Source organism: Marmota marmota, unplaced genomic scaffold, assembly GCF_001458135.2.
Source record: "Marmota marmota marmota unplaced genomic scaffold, marMar, whole genome shotgun sequence".
NCBI lineage: Eukaryota > Metazoa > Chordata > Mammalia > Rodentia > Sciuridae > Marmota > Marmota marmota.
Genome location: NW_026000026.1, coordinates 78,997,440 through 79,017,713, shown reverse-complemented (window position 1 = coordinate 79,017,713; position 20,274 = coordinate 78,997,440). Strand labels below are relative to the sequence as shown.

The following is a 20,274-nucleotide window of genomic DNA, read 5'->3' as shown; positions in this document are numbered from 1 at the left end:
TGAGTAGGAACCTCTATTAGTAGAACACTTTTCATCCCTCTCTGGTATTTTACTTCTCCAACCATGGGAGGTATAACTTATATATTTGAGGAATTTAAATGTAGCACCATTCCTGTATAATTCATTGACTCCCTCCTCTGGAGTCTATGACAGGAAGAATATTTTCTCCTTAGCTTTGTGTCATCAAGTGAGATTAGTGGGGTGGGGTATAATCCTGCAGAGAGGCCTGAAGTTTGTAATAAGTCTAGTTTAGGGGAATTTTAGAAAGCTAACTTGATTGACAGACCTTAGAAATCTATCTCCCCCTGCCAGCCCACCCGTGGAAGGTAATTTTAAGCAATCAGTTTACAAAAATCATCATCTCTTTTGTTGTTACGATAATTTACAACAAATGTAATTTTTGGTTCTCCATTATCTTGATTCCTCTGTGCCCCATTTGGTTCCAAATTTGGGTACAATGTAGGAATGAATTGCTTAATTTGTACCATTAAATTCTAAAAGAAATTATTTTTAGAAGCAAGCCATGAAGAGAATAAGCAAGTGAAAGTACATGTTACCCATTAGCTACAATCTCCATATTTCACAAATTGAACATAAGCACCGAATTCCCTAGAGAAAAGAAAAGAAAGATTAGGGTCATGAGGAGATTGGGCATTGCTCTTTTATGTACTCTCCATTATCTTCTAAATCTTCTAAATGAAATCCCATAAAGGGAGCTACAATTTGCTTTATCCTCACTGTTTCCATTTGTCACCACCAGTTTGCACCTTCCTTCTCCATGTCTTGACTATTCAAAAGGTGTCCTATTAAGTTTTTCAATGTTGTTTTCCATCCCTTAACCCCAGTCCCATCTCAAGCCTTTTCCATTCAACAAGGCAGTACTAGAATCTTTCCTCAAGAGGTAAAAGACAACCATGGCAATAATGGTACCCAAAATTCACTCAGCTCAAAACGTATACAGAGTTCACATTGCCCATAGAACAGAGTCTATTCTCTTTGTTCTATTTGTGTTACAGAAGACTAGCCTCTGCCTGACTTTTCATCTTATATATTAATATTCTCTAAATCTCAACATTCCTTTCACTATAATGTACAATTTCTCAATTCTATGTTTTACAAATATCACTGTGTAGATTAATGAATCCATTTTGTTTTGTGTATCTTGTTTCTTTAAAATCCTTTACATATTTTTTTTTCCACTTAAGAGATTCCAACCTCAACCACCATAATTGGGAACACTTTTGATATATATCTGGTCTACTTAATTGGATTAGGCATCGCAAACATTAATGCTTGGCACCACATGGGTAATATAAATAAGTGATGTGAGCCACCTCTACTACTGAAGGCAGGTGGGAATACAGCTCTCTGGAATGCCCAAATTCAATTTAAACAGCAAGCTGCTCCAAAGCAGATGTTTCTTATTTACTGCTTGTGAAATCCTTGCTTACTCTAAATATAATATTTGTAATTTATATTTTAGGTAAAAATCTGATTTTTGAAATGCTGTCAACTATTTTAAAATTTATTAGAATACGATTTTGACCCAATACAACCAAGGCTGCTTTCTGTTATCAATTTTGCTATGCATTTACTTTTTTTTTTTTTGCCAAATAACATTGCAAACTTCTAAAAAGTCTGGGGTCTGTTTCATACAACTAGTTTCTTGGTACCTATTATCAGGATTCTAGACTGATTGGGTCTATTGTCACTTAAGGTTTGGATTCCTTTAAGGATGGTGTCTATGATTCTGTATCAATTCTAGCCAAGACATGCTATCTTCAATGTTTTTCAATTGTTTTCAAAGCTTTATATTGTTTACAAGTGGTGGTTATTTCACTGGACTTCTAAACATTGCTGAGAACAGAGATTAATGAATTACCCTTCTCTGCACTCAAAAGAGAATTGGTACTTTTTGCTCCAATTTATGGAAATGGCATGAAGGTTAAGTTTATACATGCAAGTTAAAGGGAAATTTAAAGCAAATGTACAGGTCACTGCATTATTCCTGCAATAGCATTAATTTCCTGTGTTCCAGAATTAAATTATATTTGAAATGAACTGTGCTCACATTGGCTACAAAGTTACTAAACCATGTTGCTCTTTTAGCCAACAAGGACACTTTATTTATTATCAGATTGAGAAATAACACCTAAAGTGGTCACTGTACACCAGTCAGAATTATAAGGGAAGATAGTCTGATGGATAAGAGTGTTTGTGTATACTTAGTACTTGGGTCTGCCAGATATTTTTGTTAATAGTATAATTTATGGTGAATACCTGTTTTCATTTGCTTAGGGTTCTGAGCTGCTTGTATCAGTGAGCTTTGGGGGTTAGAGCTGGAAAACATCAGCCATGCAAGTGTTACATGCCTATGCAACTGAGCCCCAATAAAAATCCCTGAGACCAAGCTGTGAGTGAGTTTCCCAGCGTGGTGATATTTCATATGTGTTGTAACCCATCATGGCTGGGAAAATTAAGCATCTTCTGAGTGGTTTCAATAGGGAAACTGTAGCTGCAAGCTTGTGCCTGATAACTTATGGATTCTTCTCTGTATGCCTTTTTCTTTGCCTGATTTTAATTTGTTTCTTTTCGTTGTAAAAAATAGTCACCATGAGTATAGGAACTTTTCTGAATTTTATGAGTCCTGGTAAACCTACGATCTGAGAGGAGCTTAGGGACAACAAATATAGAGGATTGGACAGGTCATGGAAGAGTTACTCACAAGACACAAGCCTGACTTGTGAAAACAGTTTCAAACGGAGCTAAAATATATCACAATGAATATTACTATTTAATCTAAATTTCCCACTAAATTGATTTGAAAGGCAAAAAATACTAAAAGTCAACTATCAATTTTTATCTATGTAAGACCATATAAACACTTTGGTACATTGTGTGTCATATTTAGATCTGTATCTATGTCTATAGATAAGAAATCCTAGACATAGATACAGATTCTCTCTCTCTTTCTCTCTCTCTCTCTCTCTCTCTCTCTCTCTCTCTCTCTCTCTATATATATATATATATATATATGTTTTCATATATATCTTTGTTTATATCTATCTTATAGATATAGATAAATGATATCTATATTTACAGATATAGAGATAAACACAGAGATATAGAGATGAATAGATATATTTATAGATATAGAGATAAATAGATAAATAGATGGGTGTTATCCATCACTGTGAAAGAAAATTTGAGTTATTTTTTAAAAAAACGCATTCCTATTTATTGCTTGAATATTTTCTATGGACTTCCTACACATATGAACTCTATAATTCTCTCAAAAAAATCATGTAAACTTTTCCTTCTAAGTCAATTTTGAATGTAACTAAATTTTAAAAAGATACTTTTCATTGTGTATGTAGTATCTCCTCAATCTTTTATTAAGAATAGAGGATATTTAAGAAAATATCCATATACCAGTAAAACCCATTCCCTTGCTTGCATTTCTTGAATTTCTGTGAATTAAAAAATTATATCCATACACCAGCAAAACCCAATTCCTTTGCTTGCATTACTTGAAGTTTCTGTGAATTATAGAAGAAAAATACAGTAACTATATTTTAATTTGAACTTACCACTGATCAAGACAAAAGAAACACTCATTCTTGTAAGTCAAGCCATTGGAGCCACAAACACGTGCCTCTATATTTGGACAGGTTGCTGTATATAAATCATCTACTGGGTAATACATTTTGCATGGAGGCTGCAAATATAAACATTAGAGAAATAACAAATTATTCTGTCATATATATATATATATATATATATATATATATATACACACACACACACATTTTATTAGACTATAAACATTTATTTTACTAAAATATATTATTATATTATAATAATTATGCTACATGACAGTTTAAGCTTAGAGGTTAAGGAACATACCCAAGGCCACAGAGAAGCCGGCCATTCTACTTTACCTCTGTGAAGTTTCAGATCACTCTCATGAAGAGAGTGATCAGATTAGAATGAGAACCCATTCTGTGGAATTTATGTATTTATCATTTTAAAATATTTTGTATGTGATTTTTTGGGGGGTACTGGGGACTGAACTCAGGGGCACTTGACCACTGAGCCACATCCCCAGTCCTATTTTGTATTTTATTTAGAGTCAGAGTCTCACTGAGTTGCTTAGTGCCTCACTGTTGTGGAGGCTGGCTTTGAACTCATGATTCTCCTGTCTCAGCCTCTTGAGCTGCTGGGATTACAGGAGTGTGTCACTTTGCCCGGCCTGTGTATGATTTTTATTGGTACATTATAATAATACATGACAGTGGAATTATTATGCCATATTTAGACATGCATATGACATAATTTGGTCAACGTGATTTCCCAGTACCTTCACTTTCCAAATTTACCTGAGGCCATGTAGAAGGGTCATGTGGTTTAAAAAGTGCTGTGAATAAAGTACAAACGTGACAAGTTAAAAGAAATAGTCCTCCACAAGATATGATTCCATGCTTGCATCACTGATTGAAAAAAGAATGCGATTTACCCAAGTTCACAATCATACTCAAAAAAGAATTTATAGCAACAGAATTCATAAGTGACACTTTTGTTAACTACTTTATTCACTTATTAATTCTAGACCTTATTTTTACAATTTCAGCTTCACTTATAACTTTGCTATATCATTTAGCAAAAAATGGTTTGGGGCTGTAGGTATAACTTAAAATGTTATTTTATGTAATTTTAAGTGATTGGCTTTTGCTATAGCTGTAGATTCTTCTTGGTACAAGTTGGATAATTATATGCATTTGAAAGATGGTTGTAAAATTAAATATGTAACAGTAAGAATTGTGTTAGGCCAGCTCCTATTAAGATACTGAAATAAAAAAAGGTGCAGTCATAATAAGAAAACTGAAGGAGATTTCTCTCTTTCAGGAGTCTAATTTTGTGGACTGGTTCGGTGAGGAGTACAGTGTTGTCTACTGCAGCTCTGTCTTACCTTTGTTAGATGATATTTAAGATGTCCCAGAATATTCTGAATTTCTAAACATTAGAATTCAAAAAATTTAAAAGAAAAATCCTAAATGGTTTTTAAAAATATTTTCTTTTTTTCATACATAGGATCTAATTTCTCATTTTTATGAGTATACATATTGTAGAATCATATTGGTCATACAGTCATATACATACATACAGTAATAATGTCTGTTTCATTCTACTATTTTTGTTACACGAAACAATCCTATCAGTCTTTCCAGGAATAGATCATGCAGATTACTTATACACTTTGCTTGAGAATAAAAAGATAGAATGATTTTATCTAATTTTATAAAGCCAGAATATTTTTTTAAAGAGAGAGGGAGAGAGAGAGAGAGAGTATTTTTAATATTTATTTTTTAGTTTTTGGTGGACACAACATCTTTGTTTGTATGTGGTGCTGAGGATCGAACCAGGGCTACACGAATACCAGGCGAGCGCGCTACTGCTTGAGCCACATCCCCAGCCCCCCAGAATATTTGACTGATAGAATAACTGGAGATGGGCATTACAAATGAAAAGTAGGGACCTTGATCTAGTAGAAGTAAAATAAAAATTATGCAGTTATATTGCACAACATACATAGAAGTAGCTCCAAATTAATAAGGATCTGAACGTTAAAAAAACGAAACCATAAAAGGATTGAAATACAACATTACAGAATTCCTTTTTAATCTTAATATAAGAAAAACTTTCTGACAATGATTTCTCTAAGTATGTTCACAGAATAAACTAATATTTTATTATATGAAAAATAACTTTACAGCAGAACAAACATACAAACTAAGACAGATGTTAGATAAAGGACTAATATTCCTGACATATAAAGTACTCCTTAAAATTGAGGGCTGGGGGGTACCTTAAGTGTGGATTGCTTACCTAGCATGCATAATGCCTTGGGTTCAATCCCTAGCATCACAAAACCAAATTAAAACAAAAATACAATAACATAAAAATAAAATGGGCGTATAATAGTAATAAAAAACCCAGTTTAAGAGTAGACAATATATATGTGTATATAATTCACATCTACATGCCCAACAAAGACACAGAAATGATCCTTAAATCAGTAAAAAATATTCATCTTCTTTGTAATAAGAAAAATGCTAATTAAAACTACTGAAATGCAATTTCTCACCTCTCAGGTGATTTGTTGAGAAAGAAGTACTTTCATGTTTTACTGGTAGGAATGAAAGTTGGTACCATTATGGAATAAAATTTGTCAATTGTTGAGCAAAACTGTATTTGTGTTTACATTTAATTCAAGGAAATTCTCTTGCAGATACATCTCCAACAATAAAAAATTTCATAAAATTATTTATTGCTGCACTGTTAGCAGTTGCAAAATACTAGAAACAAACTAAATGCTCAAACAATAGAACAATGTGTAAGTAGTTTGGTCCATCCACCCAGAGAAGTTCTAGGCAGTTGTATAAGTCAATAAGGAAGATCCCTTCAAACACACAGGTAGTGACTTCACAGACAAAAAAAACAAGATACAAACTTGTGCTCTTTTTAATGTAAAAAAGAAGAGGAATAGCAAAATGTATGTGTATAAGTTTATTTGAACAAAAAGAATTAAGACACATAGAGACCAATGTGATCAGTTAAATAGCTAATAGCACAATTGAAATGGAAATGATGTGTGAGAGCTCTGAATGAATTGTGGGCTCTTTGAGTCACCTCAAGAGGGCAGCGGCTTGCTCTTCTGAGAACTCTTGGTGATATCTCACTGATTGGAGATAGCTCAGTCATTAGTGATGCCCTGCTCTGAGAAAATTCTGTCTTCTATGTAGCTGCTCTGGGGTGGAAAAGATATCAGTGTGCCCAAACGGCCTTGAGGCGCCTGCTGCCTGAGGGGGAATACTGTGTAAGTTGATAAGCTCTCACAGCCTCACTTTTGTTTATCTTGAAGAAATTCTTTCTCACAATAAATCCTTTTGCTGTTCTTGCCTATAAAATAAAACACATGGGCTCTTGCTCTTAGAAATCAGACCTGGCCAGGGTTGATCCACCCACCGGCCGCTTTAACCTATAATTGTGTCTTTGTCTTTATTTCTTATAGTTCTTATTTCTAATCCCCTCATCAGCCCAAGTTTGGGAAAACTGAGTAAACATAACGCTGGTCGTGGCAGCTTTGAATACATCTTCTTGCTTGTTTTATTTCACTTCCCTAGATCAAAAAAATTCAAATTGTTCTTATAAGTTTTCTTCACCCATGTATTATGTAGAGGCATGTTATTTAGTTTTCAAATATTGGGGGACTTTTCAGAGTAACTTACTTTTCCAATGACAAGAAATCTCTCTTTTTATACACAGTATATTTACTTGTTTGCTCAATCTTAGAACCTGACAATATAGTTTCCAGAATTCATATTTCATGATTCTGTGACAAATTAGAATTCAACATATGCTTAAATTTCTTTTGTCTTTAGAACAAAAGTATAGAATTAAAATATTGTATTTAAATATATTTGGATTTAGTTTTATTCTACCTAGTTCAGTGTGGAAATAGTTTTCTTTTGAAATGTGGTTTAGTTTATGTTTCTATTTATATTAACCTTTATAGTGTTTCCTCAATTCTTGAGGATGTTATAAACTAATTTCTTTGTATGTGAGACGTAGCATGGATCCAAAATATCAGAACTACAGTGAATTAATATGGAATAATATTGGCATAAAGATGGACAAATATACCAATAGAACAGAATAAAAAGTTCAGAGGTATTTTCATCTATGAAGAAGTAATTTTTTCAAAGGTCAAAGGGCAATTCAGGGGGGAAAACCTCCACTTTTCAACAAATGATGTCAAAACAAATATATATAACGATATATATTTGTATATATATATGCATATGTTTATATATATTATATATAAAATGATTGAATTTATATAAGTTTGTAGAAAGTGAAAGCTAATACATGATGATAAAAACATATCATGGGATATAGGGTAGGCAGAGTGGTAAAAGTAGGAGGAAGAAAAGCAAAAGAAATCAAGGTAACTTTTATGAATGAGGGCTGCTGTGCTCATTATCTTGATTATAGTGATAATTTCACAGATATATAAATATATCAAACTTATATTGTACACTTCAGATATGCAGTCTATCATATATCAGTTATACTTTATTTAGTAATTTATAAACATTTCTTAGTTGAAAACATAGATGCATAAATTTTAGATTTTAGAGGAAGAGAGGAAGAATTTATTTGGTAAAATAAGATAATAGAAGGTTGTAAATGAAAGGTCTGCTAATGCTTACTCCTTCAATATTAAGAATTTCTACTAATAAAGAAGACTTATTAAAGGGAATAACAGTTTATCATGTTATAGAACTATTTTGAGGAAAAATTGTTCTAAAACAAGTTCATAAAGTATTTACATCTGTGAGTCAGAACAATCCAGTCTAAAAACAGCAAAAGATTTGAAGAAAAATAACACACACACACACACAAAATGCATATGGTTATAAACTGTATAAAGATTCCCAGTGGTTAGGTAATGCAAATCAAGGTGAAAGTGAGATTAGATTGGCTAAATTTTTGGAAAGTTGAGACAATATCTTTGTTGCAGATAATGTGGATCAGTAGGATGTCTTACACTTTTCTAGTGAAGTTATTAACTCACAGACCAACTTTTAAAGATCATCTGAGCATAATTTTTGTTACCTAACTAGTAAGGCCCAAATGACAACCCAATATAATCCACACAGATACCTTTTGTTCTTCATTGGCTGGTTTTTCATTATATTTTAATAAACCTTTGAAACCCAGAAGAAAATGCAGCATTTTTTTTAGGGAAAGAATTATATTCAGATGATGTATTGGTTAAAAGTAAAACATTAGAACTTTCTCAGCTCCTGAGAATTTCTTTTGATTAAAAGAAATGAGGATTACAATTGACAATGTAGAAAAAAAAGGCTAATTTTTCCATCTAGGAAAACACATTTTAATGATATACAATTTGGATTTTTCAAGCCAAACATTTGCCATCTAGTCCCAAATGATTCTTTTTCTTTCCTATGAATTTAAGAAAGTCTGGTATTTATCTCCTCAAAACTCCAAGATTACTCACCTGAAAAAGCAGGATGTGTCAAGGTAGAGGACACCAGAACAAAGGTGACCTTGCAGAGCAAGCAGCCATTTGATTGCATTGTATCACTTTCTTGGTTGAGGCCTGAGAAAATGCTCAAGTTAGTTCATTTCTAATCTATTACACAGCTAACTTTCCAAACATGAGAGAATCCAATACTCTAAGGTGGTGTCACCTATACCTGTTGGGCCATGATAGTCTCTGTTCCAGGGACTCAGGCCTCAGAGAGCCTTTCTGCTCAAGAAAAGATAGAAAATCCTAATTCTCTTTTTCTACCAGTAACCAATTTTTTTTTTTTTAATTTTTTATTGTGGGTTGTTCAAAACGTTACAAATTTCTTGGCATATCATATTTGACACTTTGATTCAAGTGGGTTATGAACTCCCACCTTCACCCCATACACAGATTGCAGAATCACATCAGTTACACATCCATTGATTTACAAATTGCCATCCTAGTGTCTGTTGTGCTCCGCTGCCTTTCCCATCCTCCACCCTCCCCCCTGGAGGGGAGGGGAGAGTAACCAATTTAAAATCACAGTCTGGACCTGGAAGAGTAAGTCCATTTCCTCAACTTCCTCATACCTTACTCCATTCCGTCTTTTCTCAAAATCATAGCCCATGGTCATAGAAAGCAATGAGGGAGATTCTTCGTAAGAGTGAAGTTTCTCCTACTTTTGTATGCATAGGAAACAGAAGGAAGGTATTGGGGGAAAACAAAAACTAAAAAACAAGATAAGCTCCTGAGAGAGTGGAGAGCGGAAGAGATTTGACTACCAACTTGGCCAAAGAATAGATGAGGAAAAGAGAAGTTATCTGAAAGAGGAGGTTGAATATGAACCTACTAAAGTCCCTTGAAGTCACAGCTAGCTTTGAGAAGAGTTGTCCTGTGAGTCTATGGCCAGGGGCATTCAGGACAAAGGCACTGGCCTCCTTGCTTAATTGAATAACCACTTGCTTGGCATGAGTTGACGCTAATGACTACTATTAAATTTGATCCCTTTTTGAACCACCCACTCTGAGTTTTCATGCTCCAGCAGGCAGGGACAGACCTGGAGGTTCTGTACTTGCTGCTTTCTGGTTATGATTCATGAGAAGAAGTAATGGCTTTCCATACCAGGCTGAATCTTGTATCGTTCCCCAGTATATTTCTAGGCTTCATTTTTCCCCCCAATCTTTTTTCCTGTTAGCTTTGGAAAACAAATATCCCAATCAACAATATTTGCAATGTCCAAACACCCCAACATCTATATATCTTGCCCTCTACTACACCTCCATGAAGGCAAGTTGGAAAATTGCCTTTGAGTAGTTGGTACCCTGCATTGCTTTATACTCCCATATCAGGCTCAGTCCTATAGTCTGATATTTATAGTTAGCTCTTTGACACATCCATCATCTCTTGATGTCCTACCCTCTTCCAAAATCGGGACACATTCTGCTGATTTTCCTGTTCCAGACTTTTGCTATGGAGAGAAGAAATGGACTGTATACAGTGGAATCTATAATCTATTTTTCTCACTATTTGCTTTGATCCTCTAGATGCCTGAGACAGCCTCTCATTTAACGTGATGTTACTATTTATGCTGCCTGTCCTATAACATCCCTTTCTTTTATCTACTTTTCCCCAATTATCTGATCGTTTCCCACCCACATTACTTTACTGGAAAATTTCACCTCTTCTTTACTAAGTAAACAAGCTTCTGGATGTATTGGTCTCACTTTACCATTTTCACTTTAAAATTCTGGAAGTTTCATCATCTACCTTTTCCCTGTGTTTTATCCTCCATTCCATATCATACCTTGGGATCTGCGTTTTCACTGATCTTTTTCCCTTTCAGCAGTTGGCTGTGTAGTTTATTTACATTCTTCATCACATTTATTCCTTGCAACAGTACTACAAGGTCTATAGCATTCTGGATTTTGTATAATGATGAGGGCCACAACCAAGTTAAGATGGCGCCTGGCAGTATGCTAGGAGGAGTGGTTTCTGAATAATACCAGCAAGCCATTAAGATGATGGAGATTCCTTAATGACTGACTGCTGTGTCTAGATTATGTCAATTAAGTTAAGCTGTGTGTAATCATTAAGATGATGAGGATTCCTTATTGGTTGACTGCTGTATCTAGTTTATGTTAATTAAGTTAAGCTGTGTGTAATTAGTTGGGTATATATACTTCTCTGTCCCTTAATAAAGTGGCTCCCGCTGTATCAATCTTCACAAGTTGCTTGTCACCCCCCCCTTTTGTTTGCCCAGCCAGACTGCGGCAGTATAAGAGTAAAAGAAATGGGGTCTTAGGATGATTCATTTGCTGGAATTACTGACAATGAAGGAGAACAATGGGATTAACTAAAATTTTTTGGCTTTTTCTACATTTATCATAGACAATAAATTGAACACTACAACAGTCTTAGAATAGTACTATGAACATCTCAGGTGAAAGATGCATTTTGCCTTACTTAGCCATCGTCTTTAATTTTTGCCATTATTAGATTTCACTTGTTTCAAAACCAGTGCTTTTAATTCTTTCAAAGTACTGCCTCCCATGTAACTACACTGTAGGCTTTGTAAAGGAAAAGAACCTGTATGCCTGATTTCAGCCATAGTGAATAAATTCTCTCTCTCTCTCTCTCTCTCTCTCTCTCTCTCTCTCTCTCTTTCCACATTGTGGGAGGCCACCCTGCCCATGAGCTCAGCATCCTCTCTCAGCCTTGAGTAAGGGGATGTTTGGTCTGGCATTGCATGCCACACACTGTGTGAAGCAAGTGGCCTCCACCTTCGCTAGGCAAAGAAGTTTGCTCTATCCCTGGACTTGGGCATTACCCAGTGGGATTGGACAACCCCCCTTTGAAAATTTATCCCCTACTTTATTTGGTGAAGAACACTCCATCGAAAAATCCTTTGTGTGTCCCTCCTGTAAAAATAAAGAGATTCCAGGCACACTCTTTTTCCAGCGCCTTCCAGCATGGAAGCTGATCCTTAAGGGTGTAGAGCAGTCCCACCCTGGATCTGAGAAACTCATGTCCATGGGTTGCATGATTTCTTCACTGTTTTCTTAGTTTAATGTGGCAGTCATCTCTCTCTCTCTTTTTTTAGAATCCCTGAAAGCCTTTTTTTTAAGTTTTATTGATTTTATTTTTTAAAATACATGACAGCAGAATGCTTTATAATTCTTATTACACATATATAGTAAAATTTTTCATATCTTTGTATATAGAGTATATTCATGCCAATTCATGCCATTGTACATATACTTTGGGTTTTTTTGCATTACAATTCTTATTACACATATATACCCCATTTTTTCATATATGTTATATATAAAGTATGTTGACACCCAATTCGAGTCTTCATACATGTACTTTGGATAATGATGTCCATTACATTCCACCATCCTTGCTAATTTCCTGTCCCCTCCCTTTCCCTCCCACTCCTCTTCCCTATCTAGAATTCATCTAATCCTCCCATGCTCCCCCTCCCTACCCCACTCTGAGGCAGCCTCCTTATATCAGAGAAAACATTCAGCATTTGTTTTTTGGGGATTGGCTAACTTCACTTAGCATTATCTTCTCCAATGCTATCCATTTACCTGCAAGTGCCATGATTTTATTCTCTTTTATTGCTGAGTAAAATTCCATTGTGTATATATGCCACATTTTTTTTTATCCACTCATCCACTGAAGGGCATCTAGGTTGGCTCCACAGTTTAGCTATTGTGAATTGTGCTGCTATAAACATTGATGTGGCTGTGTCCCTGTAGTATGCTGTTTTTAAGTCCTTTGGGTATAGTCCGAGGAGAGCGATAGCTGGGTCAAATGGTGGTTCCATTCCCAGATTTCCAAGGAATCTCCATACTGCTTTCCATATTGGCTGTACCAATTTGAAGTCCCACCAGCAATGTGTGAGTGTACTTTTTTCCCCACATCCTTGCCAACACTTATTGTTGTTTGTCTTCATAATAGCTGCCATTCTGACTGGAGTGAGATGATATCTTAGAATAGTTTTGATTTGCATTTCTCTGCTAGAGATGATTAGCATTTTTTCATATATTTGCTGATTAATTGTATATCCTCTTCTGAGAAATGTCTGTTCAGGTCCTTGGCCCATTTGTTGATTGTGTTATTTGTTTTTTTGGTGCTTAGCTTTTTGAGTTCTTTACAGACCTTAGAGATTAGTGCTCTATCTGATGTGTGAGGTGTAAAAATTTGCTCCCAAGAAAGAGGTGAAAGATCTATACAATGAAAACTACAGAACCCTAAAGAGAAAAATCAAAGAAGACCTTAGAAGAGGATTAGATGAATTCTAGATAGGGAAGAGGGGTAGGAGGGAAAGGGAGGGGACAGGGAATTAGCAAGGGTGGTGGAATGTGATGGACATCATCTGTTGTCATGTATAACTAATTGCTCTTGTATAGGCAGAATTAATATTATCAAAATGACCATACTACCAAAAGTACTATACAGATTTAATGCAATTCCAATCAAAATCCCAATGGCATTCTTCATAGAAATAGAAAAAGTAATCATGAAATTCATCTGGAAAAATAAGAGACCCAGAATAGCTAAAGCAATCCTTAGCAGGAAGAGTGAAACAGGTGGCATCACTATACCAGAACTTAACTATACTATAGAGCAATAGGAACAAAAACAGCATGGTATTGGCACCAAAACAGACTGGTAGACCAATGGTTTTACAGAATAGAGGACACAGAGACTAAACCACAAAATTATAATTATCTTATATTAGATAAAGGTGCCAAAAATATGCACTGGAGAAAGGATAGCATCTCCAACAAATGGTGCTGGGAAAATTGTAAATCCATATGCAATGAAAGGAAATTAAATTCCTACCTCTCACGATGCACAAAACTTAACTCAAAATGGATCAAGGTCCTAGGAATTAAACCAGAGACTCTGTGTCTAATAGAAGAAAAAGTAGGACCTAATCTTCATCATGTGGGATTAGGCCCCAACTTCCTTAACAAGACTCCTATTGAATTAAAACCAAGAATCAATAAATGGGATGGAATCAAACTAAAAGGTTTCTTCTCAGCAAAAGAAACAATCTGTGAGGTGAACCCAGCTCATCTCATCAGTGCGGGTCACTGGCAAGACCACGTAATACTTATTCAATAAATGTGTATGGGAAGAAGAAAGAAAATATTCCATCCAGTCTTATAATTTTGTGAGGGGTAAATTTGCTCCCAGGAAAGAGGTGAAAGATCTATGCAATGAAAACTACAGAACCCCAAGAGAGAAATCAAAGAAGACCTTAGAAGATGGTTTCCTGCATTCTTAGGTATTTCACAAAACTGTCTTTCCAGATACATTTTAGAGATATTCCTTCTCAGTTTATCAAGAAACAACACTTCTGAAATTTTAACTAGGGAAAAGTAATAGCTTTATGATATAGTCTTTCTATACATGAATGAAATGTGCCTTATTTTTTTACCTGCAAGGGCAATTTTTCCATTTTCTTTATTATATAGGCATTTCAAGAATGATACTTCTAAATTACAAATCTGATCTTGTTAGCCTGCTTAAACCATCAACTTGTTCTTCACTGCTTATATTCTGGGTTTATGACCTATGGTAAAACTTGGAAATGGAAAAAAGTTACCTTTTGCTTTGTTTAACAAAAATCAACTAGTTATCAACTGAGGATAAATTTACTTCCTTTTCGTCTTAGCAAAAACACATCCTACATTCCTCTATATTTTTATAAAAATTGTTTCCTTTCACTTTAATTTTTTCTAACAGCTTGATGAAAAACATATTTATTATAATTTTAGCCATTTGTAACCTCTCTTTTTTAGGAAAAACCAGGAAGTAGAGAATTGTGAATTATATATAAGAACTTTGCATGTATTTCTGTACATATGGTATGACCCTACATCCTGAACAGAGAAATGAAAAGTTGTGCTCCATTTGTGTACAATGAATCTAAATGCATTCTTCTGTCATGTATAACTAATTAGAACAAATAAAAAAGGAACTTTGTATCATATTAGCCAATTTTATGACTGTATCATATTTTTATAGGCATATGCCTTTTCATGGTACAACTTTTCAGTATGATAAAAATATGCTTATTAAAGCAGATTCATATACAGTTTCTCTATAAAATTATGAAACCAAAAGTTCATAATCTTAAGTTGGTCTTGGTGGTGAATATTTCAGTAACTTTTTAGTTAGAAATGATCTAGGTATTTAATAAATCTATTATTTACCAAACTTTGGTAATATTGCAGTTCTTAAACTATTTTTAGAAAGACATATCATAAAGCATACTTGTTAGTATTGCTTTAAATTTTATTTTATTTTAATTGAAAAATAATAATTTTATGTACTTACAGGGTACAATGTGATAATGCATGGATAATGTTTGAATCAGGCTAATTAACATATATATCACCTCACCTACTTATATTACTTTGCAAAAAGAACATTTAAAATCTACTTGTAGATTTTAGGTCAATTTAATTTCGAGACGTACAATTCATTATTATTAACTATAGCCACCATAATGTACAATAGATGGTTAAAATTTGTTCTTCCTAACTTAACCTTGTACCCTTTGACTAAGATCTTCCCTTTCCCTGTCAACATTCCCACCCTCTGTCCCAAGGGCATCTGGTAACCAGAATTCTGTCCTTTCTTCTATGAGTTTGACTTCTTTAGATTCCACACATAAGTGAGATTATGCAGTATTTATCTTTCTGTGCCTGCCTTATTTTCCTTAGCATATTGTTCTCTAGATTCATTCATGTTACTGTAAATGAATTTCTTTCTTATGAAAGCTGGATAGTATTCCATTGCCCATTTGTGCCACATTCTTTTTATCAATTTGTTATTAATGGCTACTCAGTTGATTCCATGTCTTAGCTATTGTGAACAATGCTGCAACACCACATGAGCGTGGATACCTCTTCAACACACTGATTTCAATTCCTAAAATTGGGATTTCTGGATCAAATGGTGATTCTAGTTTTAATTTTTTAAAGGCATCTTCATAATACTTTTGAAAACAAATGTACCAATTTGCATTCTCACAAAGAATGTACAAGGGTTCAGCTTCCTCCACATCCCTGCCAATGCGGTTTTTCATCTTTCTGCTAATGTCCATTCTAATAGGTGTGAGATGGTATCTTCTTGTTGTTTTGATTTGCATTTTCCTGATGATTAGTGATAAAAACATTTTTTCTTCTATTTATTTTGGCCATTTGAATATTTCTTTTGAGAAATGTCTATTCAGGTCTTTTGCTGAGTTTTTAATAAGTTTGTTTTCTGGCTTGTTATTAAGTTCCTTTCATATGTTGGATATTAGCCCCTTATCAGATGTATGATTTACAAATACTTTCCCCCATTCTGTGAGTTTTCTCTTGTATTCTTCAGATGTTACTTTGCTGAGCAGAAGCTCTTTAGTTTGATGTAACTTCATTTGTCTATTTTTGGTTTTGTTGCCTATACTTTGGGATCATGTCTAAGAAATCATTGGTCAACACAATGTCATGGAGATTTTCACCTGCATTTTCTTCACTAATTCTACAGTTTTGAGTCTTACATTTTAAGTTTTTAATCCACTTTGAGTTTGATTATGTACATGGAGTAAGGTAAGTGTCCATTATTTCTTCTAAATGTGGATATCTAGTTTTTTCCCAGAGCTATTTTTTCCCTTTATGGGGAAAAATTAATGGTAAATTGAAGAAAATTCACTAATCTAGAATTTTATATCCAGTGAAGTATTTATATCAATGAAGGTGAAAAAGGAAATATTCAAACTAAAAATAGCTAAAGAAATCTCTCATGAGATTTACACATAAAAACAGAGTGCAGAAATGTGAAGATGTGAGTATACATAAAAGAGAATTCTCATATTTCTTTAAAAAGATAATTGACAGTTAAAGTAAAAATACTGACAAAACATTGTATGAAAGTAAAAAGGCTGACAACAGAAGCACAAAGAGTAGAGAAAATGAAAATGGTGTTGCATTACAGATTCACATATTTTATTAAAAATTTAATAGTATTACTTGAAGGTAGTCTTATAAACTGAATATACACTGAAAAACTTAGGGCAACTATTAAAAAGATACATTACTAATAATCCAATAGGAGAAAGTAAGTAGAGTTATAAGAAAGTTGATAATCTAAATGAAGTCAGAAAAAAAAGGAAAAAAAAGAATTGATGTTACAAAGAAAAAGAGCAATAAAAAAACCTAAACCAAATCATATTAATAATTACACTAAATTCAGATGAGTTAAATGCACTAGTTAAAAGGAATTGTCAGTGCTCAGAAAAACTCAAGATGCAAATTTTATATTCTATCTTCAAAAATCCCACTTAAAATATAGAATAATATGAAGTTCATTTAAAAGTAAATGAATGGTGAATTATAACTATATAAAACTTGGATTCATTATAATAGGTTATGTGCATTTATGAATTTGTCACAACAAATCCCATTATTAATTATGATTATTATGCACTAATAAAAATATAAAAATTAGATGAATATAAAGGATATATTAAGCCAATACCAATTACAAGAAAGCTGAAATGGTATATAAATTAGATTTCTGAATAAGAAATATAGCCAGAGATCCTTAGAGAGAGATATTTTAAAATAAGACTTCAAGAGATAACAATCTGAAATGTGTCTGTATTAAGTTACAGGGCATCAAAGTAAATAAAGAAAAAAATGGACAAAAGTGAAAGGAGAAATAGATGAATACTGAACAATAGTTAAAGATCTCAGCATCCTTTTTCTTTAACTGGTTGAACAAGATGACAGAAAATTAGAAAGGCTAGAGATGGCTTGAAAAACACTATTAACTAACACAATTGAAATATGTGAAACATTACAGATGTTTCTGAGAATATGGAGTAAGTATCCATTGCCTATTTTGACCAATAAATAAAACCAATAACCCTGGAATTTGCATATTACATAAACATGAGAAGATTCTGAATTGGGGGGAAAAGACAGACTAGCTAAGGACCTGTGGGACTGAACAATGACATGAGGGGGAGTTCCCTGATGTTTCTTTGTGTCTATAAATCCCAGTCTAGGAGCTGAAGAAGGTGACAACCAGGAAACCTCAAAAGAAAGAAAGAAAGAAAGAAAGAAAGGAAGGAAGGAAGGAAGGAAGGAAGGAAGGAAGGAAGGAAGGAAGGAAGGAAGGAAGGAAGAAAGGGAAAGAAAGAGCGAGCCTATACTCTCTAGTCTATGGACCAAAAAAAGAATCACAAAAGGCAAAATTCTCTATGTAAGAATCTGTCACTCCCACAAGCCCACTTATCGCCTCGTTTTCTTATAGGATCTGTTTCATAAATGATGAGAAGTGTAGGCAAATTGGAGGTACCTAAACCCAACGCAAGGCGTTAATGTTAACATCTTTCCCTCCACTCCATTTAATTTATAAGGTCTTGACTCTATTGTAGTTTGGAAGTCTTATATTAATATTAGAGTAAAAAATGCTTTTTTGGTGCATTGTCATTATAATTGGAGCATTATAGTGGGGTTCTTTGTGACATATTCATATATGCACATAATGTGTTACATTTCATTCCCTAGCACTTCCTCTTTTCCTATCAGCCTTTCTACCCCATCCCTCACTCCACTAGTCATGTGTGTGTTTGTATGTGTGTGTGTGTGTGTGTGTGTGGGTGTGTGTGTTGGTGTATTATAATGAAACATAAAAGTAGTATTAATTGTGATATGATTCCTATATGCATATAGTATAATTTATTTATTTCATTCCCCAATTCCTTCCCTTTCCCTTTCCTCCCTCCAATTCTCTTGATCTGTCTTCAATTTTTTAAGATACCTCTTTTTTAAAATCTCTTCTTTCTCTGCATATGAGAGACAACATCCATCCCTTGACTTTCTGAGTTTGGTTTATTTCATTTAGCATGATGTTCTCCAGTTCCATCCATTTTCCAGAAAATTACATAATTTCATTCTCCTTTAGGGCTGAGTAGAACTCCATTGTGTATACACAACACTTTTTCTTAACTATCCATCTGTTGGCAGACATCCAGGCTAGTTTCATAACTTGGCTTTTGTGAATTTCGATGCTGTGAACATTGCTGTTATAAACATTGGTGTGCATGTATCACTGTAGTATGTAGATTTTAGTTCTTTTGGATAAATACCAAAGAGCAAAGAGTGAAACAGCTGGGTTATATGGCGGTTTCATTTCTAATTTTTTTGAGGAATCTCCACACTGCTTTCCAGTGTGTTTGTACTAATTTGTAGTCCCAGCAATAATGTATACGTGTACCTTTCTCTTCACATATTTGCCAGCACTTATTATTTATATACTTGATGGTTGCTATTATAACAACAGTGAGATGAAATCTCCATGTAGATTTGATTTGCATTTCCCTGATTACTAAGGATGTTGAGTATTTTTTCATGTTTGTTGGCCATTTGCATTTCTTCTATTGAGAAATGTCTATTTGGTTTATTTGCCCATTCATTGATTAGGTTATTTGTGATTTTTTGTTGTTGTTGTTCTGAGTTCTTTGTGCATTTGGGACATTAATTCTCTGTAAGAAGAGTAACACAAAAAGATTTTATCCCATCCCTTGTATTTAATTTTCATGCTTTTGTTTCCTTATCTGTGCAGAAGTTTTTAATTTGGTGCTATCCCACTTACTGATTCTTGGTTTTTATTTTTTGAGCTTTAGGAGTTTTATTAAGAAAGTTGATGCTTGCACCTATATATGCTGAAATGTTGCCTCTATGTTTTTTTGTAACAATTGCAAAATTTCTAATTTGTAGATCTTTGTTCCACTTTGACTTTACTTTTATGCAGGTAATAGATAGGAATATAGTTTCATTCTACACATGGTGTCCATTTTCCCCAGTATTATTTGCTAAAAAGACTGTTCTTTCTGCAGTGTATGTTTTTGGTGACTTTGTCAAGGATGAGATAACTTTATCTGTGTGGGTTTGTCTCTGTATCTTCTACTCTATTCCATTGGTCTTAATGTATGTTTTGATGCCAATACCAGGCTATTTTTGTTACAATAGCTCTGTAGTATAATTTGAGATTGGGTATTGAGATGCCAATTTACGACAAGTGCTGTTAAACTTGGTTGTTTCCTGTACAGACAGAAAGCCTGGGAGGTAAACTTTTGTATATTTTGATCTTTGAAAGTGTGA

General features: G+C 34.0%; 1 protein-coding gene across 1 annotated transcript in view; it reads right to left on the bottom strand.

Moving 5' to 3' along the window:
* Nucleotides 1–560: 560 nt before the first annotated feature.
* Spink13 (serine peptidase inhibitor Kazal type 13) overlaps nucleotides 561–20,274 on the bottom strand; it is a 39,316-nt gene continuing 19,602 nt past the window's right edge. The window contains exons 4-8 of the mRNA XM_048811877.1: nucleotides 10,514–10,565; nucleotides 9,086–9,187; nucleotides 4,380–4,417; nucleotides 3,591–3,718; nucleotides 561–609 (exon numbers count right to left, since the gene is read on the bottom strand). Of these exons, the coding sequence (XP_048667834.1) occupies nucleotides 561–609; nucleotides 3,591–3,718; nucleotides 4,380–4,417; nucleotides 9,086–9,187; nucleotides 10,514–10,565 (369 nt within the window). The remainder of the gene's footprint in view (nucleotides 610–3,590; nucleotides 3,719–4,379; nucleotides 4,418–9,085; nucleotides 9,188–10,513; nucleotides 10,566–20,274) is intronic.